The sequence below is a fragment of the Dromaius novaehollandiae genome, chromosome 1 (assembly GCF_036370855.1).
Source record: "Dromaius novaehollandiae isolate bDroNov1 chromosome 1, bDroNov1.hap1, whole genome shotgun sequence".
In the NCBI taxonomy this organism is placed as follows: Eukaryota; Metazoa; Chordata; class Aves; order Casuariiformes; family Dromaiidae; genus Dromaius; species Dromaius novaehollandiae.
Window position 1 is genome coordinate 90,733,479 of NC_088098.1, and position 12,128 is coordinate 90,745,606.

The window sequence follows — 12,128 nt, forward strand, 5'->3', positions numbered from 1 at the left end:
CCTCTCCCAGTGAGCTCAGCTGGTGGAAAAGGGCAGGAAGGTGAGATGAACTAACCCTCTCCAGATCCTACTGCCAACAGTGTGGCTTCTCTAATGGCAGCTGTTCAGCAGGCTTCTGCCACTTCTCTTTGACTACTGTGATGCTTCAGGACCAATAATTCAGAAACCTGAATCACATGAGAACCTGAAATCTTGCTGGTGGGAGATGTGAGGGGATGCTACAGCAGACAGCACAGCATTGGGAAGGGGCAAGATCCCCCTCTGCTCTCCGAAACACTGCCCACCTCTCAAGCGACAGGACAGCCAACCGTAGGGTGGTGGCAGGCACCCTGAAAAGGATTCAAAGCCTTTGGTGAAACAGTTGAGAAGCAGAAGGAAGAATGCATCACTTGAGGGATGTTCCCTCATCAGCTCCTGCTGCAGTCCTCCTTGCATTGCTAGAACTTTGTTCTTTCACTGCTACCAGCTAGGGAAACAAAGTTTGGTGGGCTTAAGAGAAGTTTACTCATGATGACTCTCTCAGAGACACAAATGTGTCTTTCCCAGCTCCTCAGACTGGTAGGCAAGGAGATCAGCCTTACTGTTCGTGGGAGCTCCAGACAGACGCTGGTGAAGTGAGAAGAAAATCCAGGCCAGAAAACCATAATGTCACTCCACAATGAAAAACTAACCATGCTGAAACACACACGCGCGCGCACACACACACACACACACACACACACACACCTCTAGCCCTCTCCACAGAATTTTTTCTGCCATTTGACAGCAAAACTGACACAAAATACAAGGTTCAGCACAATCACTGTTGTCTGAAGCTGCCATAGGATCATGGTCAGGTGGTCCATCACCTTTTTTTAATAGGCAAAACAGCTCTTTCATCCCTTCTCCGTTAACTGGGTGACCCTTTTGCTGCTATACAACCTAAGAGTTCAGAACAACCCTTAACAAATCACCTCAGCGTTTCCCAACACCAAGCCTAAATTCAGATAGGTATGGTAGGTATGAAGCTAAGATGTTCTGGCAGGGAGCTGTTTTCTTTACATCCTTGTTATTCAGATTTCTAGTAACTGTTGACACCATCTGAGATGAGGTGGTGCTTGCGCACTTGGCACTATTCAAGCTCCAGTTTCGGCTGGCACCTCTCACAGCTCCCAGAGGGCCAGGCACTCCCTCATGCTTGCCCAAGTTGAAGCAGGGCTATTACCTAAGAGAAGTGAGAGAAAGCAGGAGTGCTCCCAGACACAGACCTCCTGTTCTCAAGCCTGCTTGGGACACAGCTTCTGATTGTCAGGCTAAAAGGTGCATTACAAAGACTTCATGCACGTGACAGAAAGGCTGCAACGTGCGTACGGGATGTGAGCTCACAGGGGACTGCTGTCTTTGCTCATACTCTAAGCCAGCTCTACCTGCCCAAAACTTCTTTTGTACCTCAGGGACAGCATAGCACCACCAGTTAGGTCCAGTTCTTCCAGGGCAGTTTCTCCCCCCTGCATCTCCCTATGCAGCTGTTGAGGCTAAAATACTTGCTGTTGAGGCTGACACAATGACAAAGGCTCTGGCTGGCCAATACTTCAAGCAATATGAATTTAAAGGGAGGAGGAGGAGAGTCTGTGTTCTTATATTACAGCCTCTTCTGTCCCAAGGTCCTGAGCCAAAAGGATTGTCAAGATTAGAAACATTATCTACATTCAAATCCCACTAGCATTATGGAATCAGAAAATACTGTAAGGGGATATATAAATGCTTGATACTGTAATGAGCAGGGGGCAACCAGCCAAGCTGCTGTGCCTCTGGTGTGCGCTATACTTTACTGCTTGATGAGGTTCAAATATATGTATGGGAACAGCTTCATGCCTAGACACTGGTCAGACTCCCCTGCCCACCTGGAAAGCAAGGGCAGTGGCAATGGGCAGCCTCTGTGTAGCTGGTACTTGAAAAAGCCACCCTCGGGACAAAAAAACCTGCAAAAACCCCCTGTCCCCAGGCACTGCCACAGTAGAAAGAGCTCCCGAGAGTCTCATGTTGCAGAAAGATTTCCCCAGCACAGGACCCTCAGAGCACTGTGGATGGACACACGCTGTACTGCATGCCTCGCATTATCCTACCAGCATGAAAGTCCCAGCAAAGAAGGGAGACTGCCTGCATAACTTAAAGGCTGGTCCTCACAGACACACGTACACACACACACACACTCTCATATAGTCATATGCTGTCAGGTATCTTCTCCAGACAAGCCTCTTCAGAGGAACATCTCCAAACAATCCTCCCCACTGGTGCACACACCTCCTCCAAAGTTTGGCCAAAACACATCCACACACTTCAGTATTACCAGATCCAGCTAGCACTCTGCAAGGCTCTCCAGACACAGTCACACAAACCCTGCCACACAGAGAAGCACACCTCCAGCCTGACTGTGACATTTTTTGCCTCGCAAGCCCTAATGAAATGCACACTCCCAGAGTCTCACACAAAGAGGCTTTCATCCCATCACCCACATTTTCTATATACGTTTACTTTTTCCCCATCAAACTGCCCATGCTCACAGCTACATGCACACCCTGCTGAAGAACTATCTTGCATGCACTGCATGCTCACCTACATCGACTCCTGATCAAAGCCTCTTTTGCAAACATCCTTCACCCGCGGCTCACAGCCAACCACATGTCTGTAGCAGGTGCTCCAGCCACAAATGATGAAGGCACATTTCTGAGATCCTTAAAACCCCCCCAAGAAACTCTAGCCCCAAGAAACTCTAGCCCATCTCCTGTTTGCAGGAATCAGGAAAGATCAGACTTATACTGCCTTTGTTTTGTCTGGCACATGGCTACATAGCTACAAGTTAGTAGCCTGTAAACTTGTAGCTAGACCAAGTGTGTTTACATGACAGACAGACTGAATAGTCTTCTTCCCGTAGGCTTTCTGTATTTTACCTGTAGTGACAGTGCAGCCAGAACCTCAAGTGTTGACTCTGAGGAACCTGCTGCTGGTCCACACAACTGCTTTGGTGCAGGAATTTTCTGATAATGTCCCCTAGAGCTGATAATCCCACAGGCTCCATCCCTTCGCCCAGTAAAGGCACAGACAGATCCCCATAACATGGAACAGGAAACAACTTCTTCCACTACCTCCTGCTTTGCAGATGGCTAGAAAGTTCACAAGAGGCCTGCATCTTTCACTGCATTATCAGGTATCAGCTACCCTCAGGTGCTCTTACATGAATTACATTGGCCTGAGCTAAGAGACGGGACACCAGACTAGTCAGACCGATGCTCTGATGTAACCAGATGTGGAAATAAAGACTGATACTCCATTCTGGCAGTATTCACTGTAAGCAAATAATAGCCCTAAGTGTTCAGCCTCACCTTTATTTCAAAGAGCAAGAAAAGAACAGAAGGTAAAACCACCATAGAGAAGCACAGTGCGTTTCCTTCATAACATGTAGCACCCTTCTACCTCACACAGTGACAGTTTCACCTAAAGACAACAGGCCAAGCAGCTGCAGGGGAATTAAGATCACAGTACTTCTGTGTTCTGCTATTCTTTGATGAAGGTGTGAAGGAAACTGGAGCATGTTTGGGTATATATTATTGTAGGGAACATCCTCCAGAAAAAGGGGTTGTAACCGTATGACAGTTGAGAACATGTCTTTTAGGAGGGCTTAGCTACAGGCTCGGGAACATGTATTTGGTGGAAGGAGAAGACAACCATGTTTTCAAAACTGAGATTACTTTTAGCAGAGGGCTGAGTGTTGCCGGTGCAGGGAGCTGGTTGGCCCTGTAATGCCCCCAGAGCACAACAGGGGAGGAGGCGCTGCCCCAGGGCTAGCGGTCCTCGCCACCTTCAGTCACCACTCGCTCTTCAACTGCTGGGTGCAGGCAGACGCTATTTATAGCAGGGGAGCTTAGGGGCCGCCCGTCCGCAGGCGAAGCGGCACCAAGCTCTTGGGTGACATTCAAACCAGCTTGGGGGGGGAGGGTGCAGAAATGGGCCTGGAGGAGGGCACTCTTCATAAATCAGGCCATGAGCTGGCTGCAGCTTTTCTTCTGCCTCCCTTAAGTCTCCTGCAGCCAGTGAGGGAACGAGAGAAGGCAGCTATGTCCTAATAGGGACGTTGCTATCCCGGAGGCCTGCGGCCCTCTTCCCAGTCTCACAGTATCCCTCTGCTGCCTCATCCTGCCCCCAGCATGCTGGTTTCCACCCACCCATCTGTCCCCCGCAGGCGTACCCCGCAGCAGGGGCTCCAGGGAGGACGGCCAGGAGGCCTTTGGCATCAGAGGCATTCCTGGGGTGGAGAGGGATGGAAAAGGAGGGGGGTCTCACAGCTGCTCTGTGGTCTTCATACATCATTACGACCCTTGAGGGTCTCAAGCATTCTTGTGGCAGAGCTAAGTGAGTCGTTTGGCGAGTGACAGAGCTGGTATCCTGGGGCCGTAGCATTTCTGAGGGGTCTGTGTGGAATTTCTAGGGTCTTAGAAGGTGCCGTTCCCACAGCAGGGCACTTACAGAGCGTCTCTCCTCTGATATCTGTTTTCACAAAACAAGCAGGAACGTGATAGCTTCAAGAGGCCCCTTCATCAAAAATAGTGGAAATTGGGCAGCAGTTTCAGAAGTTATAAGGAGACAGCCAGGAGTGTGACTGGATCAGCCTTACTTCCTTTGGAAACCTGGCAAAAGAGGGGACCAGGAACTGGCAGGTGACTGAAGCCTGGACGGGAAACATTATTTAAAGCATTTCATAAGAAAAGGGACTGCTTCAGGTATTAACTCATCTGTCTTATTACTGTGTTGTTACTCTCCAACTCGTCTCCACCACTCACTGAAGAGACATGACTCCCTAGCTGGTTCTGGAGACAACAGCTCCCACTTCCCCTCCTTCCCCAGGGTCTCAGGTCAACACAAACCAGGGCATTTGAATGCTCCTGGGTTTGGGTTTCCTTTCAGAGACACAGCAAGAAAAGCAATAAAGAAAAGACAAGAAAAATCCAGGCCCAAAAGGAGACATGGGTATGGAGAAGGGTGTTTGGCAGCACAGGCCCAACCTTACTTTTGCAAGGCCCTCTGCAGCCCTCCCTTTAGCTTTGCTGAGGCTGTGTTTTTTGCCAGAAACAAACCATCAGCTGAGGGTTTGCAACTGAAGCTGCAGTACCATCACCTCCACTTTCCAGCCACTGTCGTCTGGCATTAAGCACTTCCAGAGTTAACACATCCACAGTGCCCAAGTGTCACATTCCTGTCCGAATGGAGCCAGAGCCACCAGAATGTGAGGGAGGAGAGAGCTCTTTGTTTTGTGCCAGTGAACTTTGTTTTTTGTTTTTGTGCCTTTCTCCCAGCCATGCCCACTCCTTGGTGTAACCAAGGTATTCCAAGGTAACCCCCTGCTGCAACACAGTGGGGAAAAAATCCAGTCCTTCTGACGTGCAGGCAGCATACCATGTGATGTGGCCCACCCATCAGTGCTACCTACAAGCAGAATATGGGTCACTTGTTTCTGTCATGCCATCCTGGCAGGGCATGACATCCTTCAAAAACCCTGTAGTGTCTGTACCACTAACTCTCAGCTCTCCGGGTTCCCCCACAGCTGGCAGCTCAGGTCCTGGAACCTCGGAGCATCGGCTTCGGGATGGTGGACTCCAAGAAAGATGCCAAGCTTGCCAAAAAGCTAGGTGAGTGCCACGTTTAATATCTCTGGAATAGCATGGAAAGAATACCAGAATGATGCCAAACAGCCAGCCCCAGAGAGGACAGTCAAATTCTTATCCCCAGGGCAGAGGGCGGCAATCGCACACTGACTGTCTGCCCACCCCAACCTGGGAAGGATCAAGTGGGAGGCAGGGATGAGCTGGGACCTTTCCAGCAAAAGGCTTCCTGGTTGAGAGTGCTAAGAAAAGCTAATAAAAAAGAGCCAATTCATGCTATAGTGATGACAGGGTGGAGGCTCACAGCTTGCTAAGCAGAAACTGTAAGAAAGATGTCATGGAATAAATGCACTCTTCATGCACTAGGCTTAGGGTCAGTAACTTTAAGCATTGTATATCAGACTGTAATTTTCTTTCCCAAATTAGAGGCCAACCCTGTTGGTGGACACTTAACCTGAGCCGAGATTTTCTCCCTCTCCAAGAGGCGACAAACTGCCACCCATATTGACCAGTGGTACCCTGCCATTATGCATTGCAGGAGCTTGATACTGCTGATATTGGATTCTCTACCAAGACATTGTGGCATTCAGTCCTCAGGCCAGTGATGTGTCATTCAGATCTGCCAGCCTGCTGTCTTTGGCATCTCAACCATAGGCTTCTAATCCTTTTCCTAAGGCTAGCTAAGCCTCAGAGAGTTTAAAGTTCACTTTGGCTTTCTGGTCCATTTTTATATCCATGTAGTTCAGTCTTCTCTAGGCAGAGAGCGCAACCATGAAGTCCAGACCTACATCGAATTCCATTTTCCCTAAAACGACAGGCTGTTCAAATTTGGGATGTCAGTTAGAGCCCAGTATTACTTACTGCAATATGGATAGCCAAACTAAAAAAGTTCCTAGTACAGCATTCTTCCAACTGAGACGAAACTGTGACCCAAATGAGAAGTTCTCAATGTTTGGGAAGAAACTAATGCAAGTTCTGGTTGAGGTCTGCCCACTGTGCCCTGAAATATAAGTCAGGAGATTGTTCAGATTGTTTCTAACTGGACAGGCTCAGTGAATTGGCAATTGCATTTTCCCAGGACACGTTCCTAGAACAACAAGCAAGATGCTCCATGGTAAAAAGAGCAATACTTTTAGTGATGTGTTGACCACATTATGTTTCCTGTCTCCTTCTTTCAGGCTTGGTTGAAGAAGGAAGTCTCTATGTCTTTAAGGAGGAGCGATTGATTGAATTTGATGGGGAACTGGCCACAGATGTCTTAGTGGAATTCCTCTTGGATGTAAGCACAGATAAGCCCAGAGCTAGATAAAATCTCCCAGAGAAGACCTTGCAAATACTCACCTTGCTAGAAAACATAGCTTATCTTTATTTACACCACTATATCTGTTTGCTGCACACTGGCATACAAATGACATTGCCAACTTCAATACTTGTCTGAATACAAGTTCTCAGGAAGGCCAACACCTTTATAAGCCACCAACCACTTACATCTTAGGGACATTTTGCTCTTTCCTACCATTAGGTGTCCAATTGCCTTATCAGGGAGCAAGCAACATTCCCCCATAATTAGTAGCTAGTCACCCACCTCAGTTAGCAAGCTGGTATGCAAACACATTGCCATTTGCAAAATCATTCACCTATTTTAAAAATATATGTAATTTTTCCAAAAGCATCCAAGAAATAGCATTCCCAAAAAATCAACTAATAAGAGATCAATTAATTGGGGGGAGGGGGGCAGGAGGGGGCTATATGCGGTGAACTATTTGTCCATTTCTAGACAGAGTCACACAAACAACGTAGCATACTACTGCCACTTCTGTGAACTTACAGAACTGCAGCATGCTAACTTGGAAGAGAACATGGCCCTAGACTTAGTCCTCTCTGGTCATTTTGTCCATGGGCACAGCTACATACTCATCTTTGTGCCTAAATGCAAAAGGAATGTTGCCTCCCTCATCAACTTTTTGCACTTCTCTCCTTTTATATTCTATTCCTAGGAAGGGTAACAGGCCAGAAACAAGGTCTTTGTTTTGTAGTGAAAATTTTGGCCTGTTCTGTATAATGCTTTTCAGCCTGAAGAGCTCAAAATGGCCCCTCAAACCTTAGCAATAATTATTATTTATGCTCTGTAGATGGAGAAACTGAGGCACACAGGAATACTGCAACAGCTCTTAACTCTCTATCAGAAACAGCAAAATACAAAAATTGGAGGCAGCTTGCTGTAACTACAGGCACACTCTCTGTGCTGAGGGAATTCCGTGGCCTGCAAGTTTGAATTTACTTTGAAATGAGGCTTCCTTTATGAACACCTGTTGCCATAATACAGTTAAGAGAGGACTCTCTTTGGGAAGGTGAGCAGCAGAGAGACAGTGTTTGCTTCTCAGTTTGGCAGGACCTTAGCCTAGATGGTCACCTGCATTATTGAAGGCGAAGCACCTGTGGCGAGGGCCACGGTTCAGGCTGTGATTTCTTACCAGCTGTTGAGAGTAAGGCCCAGAGCATGTGCATCCTGTTTGTGAGAGTTCCCACACCTCTCCGCCCCACACCAGTCCCTCCAGTGCCACAGGAAGGACCATTCTCCACAGGTGCCTTCTCCAGTGCTGCTCTGGCAGCGAGGAAAGAGAAACATCTCTATGGGATGCCATCTCTTGTACAGCAATGCAGGGAAAGAAGCTGGGATCTTTCCCCCTCGACCCAGCAAGACCACAGGCAAGGCTTTGGCATGATCCAGGGCTGTCACAGGATCCTCGATTCCCAGGGCTTAGGCACCAGAGGGCACTACTGGAATGAGCACACGCACTGGTCTGGTGTTTCCCATGCCCAGCCCAGCAGAAAGCAGCAGAGGCACACACTTGCAAGCTGTTGCAGCGCAAGTCATTTTGTGATGCCTGTTTGCTGCACTTTGTGATGTGCTGCCTATAAAACATGTTTAGTGATAAAAGGAAGAAAGCGAGGATTTCTGTTTGTATCTTTTCCACTCAAGAGGAAAAATACCCAGCAAAGCAGGGAAATAAAAACAAACATCTGTGGTGCCTGGGCAGCCTGATCTCAAAGGAAGACAAACCCAGTCATCCTCTACAGGTTTTACAGTGGCCTGCCTGCATTTTTTTTTTCCTGGTACAACCACACCTGATTTACACCAGTACTGCTGAGCAAAGCCAGACCAAATCTTTTTTTCTTAACTAGCTGCTGCTGATGGGGGGGGGGGGGGCACTAAAGACAGACTGTAGCTGCAGATAGGTCTGGAACAGAATGCCTCATCAAAACCATGACATATCCCAGTCCAAAGTATGTGTTTAACCCATTTTATGTAGGATGCTCAGCCAGGAAAACACACATCTATACTTTCCACTGCTCCGCAACATCTTTTGCCCACCCTCTAGCATGCCATTTTTCACACTGTTGTCCAGAAGTGACCCCTTTATAATGACCTGTTCCAGCAAATCACACTTGAAAACAAATATATCCATCACCCACAGAGGCTCACACAATCCCCATGCCAGCCCCTTTCAACTGTTCTCCTCTTTTTCTCAGTCTCTCCAAAGCCAGCTGCTACTGCTCCTCCTTATCTCTCACCACAGCAGGTCCCTCAGCATCCATCTGGACTACCCAGACCTCTCTCCACTTCCCTGTCAATGCTTCAACCTATGCAGTGTGCATCCTAACAGCTCCCTCTGAAGGTGAGCTATTTCTCTAGGTTTCTCACCTTAAGGCAGGGAGCATTAAGCAGGGTATCCAGCAGCAGAGAAATGGGGTGACCTCTTTCTCCCCACTTAGGTCACTAGTGACATAGCCTGCCAGTCATAGATTGGGCCTGCAAATCATTGTGTTATCAAATGCATTTTTCATGGCAGCTGCTAGAAGACCCAGTGGAGATCATAAACAGCAAGCTGGAGCTTCAGGCCTTTGACCAAATCGATGAGGAAATCAAACTCATTGGCTACTTCAAAGGAGAAGACTCTGAACGTGAGATGAATTTTTTCCTTGTGGGACTTGAAGCCTTGAAAGGGGACCTGGGGGAGGCAGGGATTGATTCTTGGTCATGAATGTTTAGGGAACATTAGTATACAGTGGGACATGGCAGTGTCAAAGTTGCTTTCAGCAGGTGGAAAATGAGGCAGGGTTTCAGGGAAGTTTCTGCTGCTGCTATGCATGAACTTATTCCTCTGCCAACAGCAGTAACCCTTCTGCAAGGTGTCTGCTGGCAAGAGAAGGGGTGATAATCCAGGCTCTCCTACTGAGAAAAGTAACTCTACCTCACCCCAAACCACATGAGACTTCAGTAACACTGAGCGAGCACCTAAAGGGAGCAATGCTCCCCCTCTCACAAGCAGTGAACCCTAAAGGTTAAAAAAAAAAAGAGGGAGATGAAGGGAAAGAAGGACATACATTCAACACCATCTTGGGAAACAAAAAACAGCAGTAAGCAAGACACTTCAGCGCAACCTGGCAGAGGCTCTGACCTGTTTCTGCTTGCTGAGCTCAGGGACAGCTGAGGTAAGCAGCCACCACCCCACTGAGGGGAGGCTCATCCCATACCCTGAGGGACATATGGCTCAGGAACTCTCACTGGCATCCCGGGAGAAATGTCCTTAGCTCTCGCAAACCTAGAGAAACCTTCCCCAAAGTCCTTTCCTGGTAACCCCCAGTAGTCTCCTCAGCCAGCCCCATGCACTCCCTCGCTTACCAGGAGGTGCTGGCACTGCACACCCCACACTTTATACCACAGGGCTTAACACCCGTGTGAAGACAAACTCCTTTGGCAAAAAGAAAGGTGTTCCTCCGTGAACAAGTAGTGTATTAAAGGGCATGCTGCATTACAGCAACCCCTTCACCTCTCTCTTTAGTTTCCCTGATGGCTCCAGACCAGCTGCATGTGGAGCAGGGCTGTGCTCCCAGCACTCCTCAGGAGCTGGTGTTTTGAAGAAAGGTGGAAAATACCTGTAATAAAGAGTTCCTGCCAGGCTGAGAGTATCCTTCCCAGCCCCAGTTGAGGGCTTCATGTCAGTAGCAGTAAAAACATATCTCCTCCTTTTTCCCCTGCCAGCTGTAGGGGCACACCTCATTGTGCTTGGTGAATGTTTAGGCAATCTCAGCAATCATTAATGCTAGAGTGACTCAGTCTGAACTAGTAGTCTGAACTACTAGTCTGAACTACTGTTTTGTGCAAGGGGCAACTGCAAGAACCCTCACCAGCAGGCTGGAGGTGTAATCCCTGGACCTGTTCCTCGGGGCTGCAGATTTGAGGCCCCAGTTACGTGGGGCATGCTGGGATCTATAGTTTTCTTGAGCCCTGTGAGGCAGCACAGTCTATCCTATTTGCTCCTTATGAAGTGGTTCCTCTTTGTAAACCCTGGAAAGGTGGGAGAAACATAATGCTGTCATCTGCCATATTTTGTAATAATATATATTTGTTCTTCCCTAGTGCCTTCTGTGCTGATCAGAGCATGGCTAGCTGTGTGTGAAATCTTTTCTTCATTCCCCTTTTCTCCTTCCAGATTACAAAGCATTTGAAGAGGCAGCTGAACACTTTCAGCCGTACATCAAATTCTTTGCCACCTTCGACAAAGGGGTAAGCATGCAAGGACTCCACTGCGAGAGCTCACAGCCTCCTTTCTGCACAGCTTAGAGGCTTTCAGTTACAAAGGTTTAAGCTCTGAAGTAAGAATTTAGGAACAAACTTTTCCTAAAACTCTGTGGATGTGGAGGTTTGGTTAGGTTGGTGAAAAGAATGAAAGAATTGAGGGATTCAGCCAGCCATCAGTGCCCAGCCACACTTTCCTGAATCTCTGTAGCTGGTACCCGGGCCCTCCTAGGCCATGAGTTGCTGCATCACTTGCACGGTCCTAGTGGGCATGTCACCGTGAAGACAGAGCAAGACTGGCATACAGAAATGAGAATCAGGATCCTTTTGTCCCATTTTGCCTCATCTCCTTCTCTGCTGTTTGAGACCCTCAAATCTCAAATGGAAGAGACAGGCATATACCTGCCTCAGGCTCCCCATGTACAACATGAAGACATGCAAAGAACCAGCCTGTGAGGAATAAATGGGGGATGCTTGAATAGGGGTCATAGAGACACATGGATCAAAAGAGTTGTAAGGTGCAAAAGGACACTGTTTATCACAAAACCTCGCTCCATCCGTAACTTCCGACTCCACCATTTACATGGTGTTTTCCAGAAGCTCAAGATGGTCTCATATTTAATGTCCAGCTCCAATTTCTCATTTTGAGCACTCCTGTAACTAGTAGTATGTGTGTCCACATTTGGATTTGGCCCTGTTGACAGATAAAAGGTCATTTCTGCAGCTTGGGGGCAGATTCTGGCTTGGGTTTGGAAACCAGCCCCATCAGAGTCATGAGTGTGTGATTCTGGCCTTGGTCTGACCCAGTGCTTGAGACGAGTAGTGTAGAAAGCATCAGCATTTCTCCATGGCCACCTCCAGTGGAGAGAGAGTGCCTCAACCTCTGCTCTGCTATCAGGAGAAACCCT

The 12,128-nt window shown here is 48.0% G+C and overlaps 1 protein-coding gene across 1 annotated transcript in view; it reads left to right on the forward strand.

Moving 5' to 3' along the window:
• Window positions 1-12,128, forward strand: part of CASQ2 (calsequestrin 2) — a 34,908-nt gene that overhangs the window by 9,618 nt on the left and 13,162 nt on the right. Inside the window, exons 2-5 of the mRNA XM_026110575.2 lie at window positions 5,579-5,663; window positions 6,815-6,915; window positions 9,491-9,602; window positions 11,135-11,208. Coding sequence (XP_025966360.1) covers window positions 5,579-5,663; window positions 6,815-6,915; window positions 9,491-9,602; window positions 11,135-11,208 — 372 coding nt within the window. The remainder of the gene's footprint in view (window positions 1-5,578; window positions 5,664-6,814; window positions 6,916-9,490; window positions 9,603-11,134; window positions 11,209-12,128) is intronic.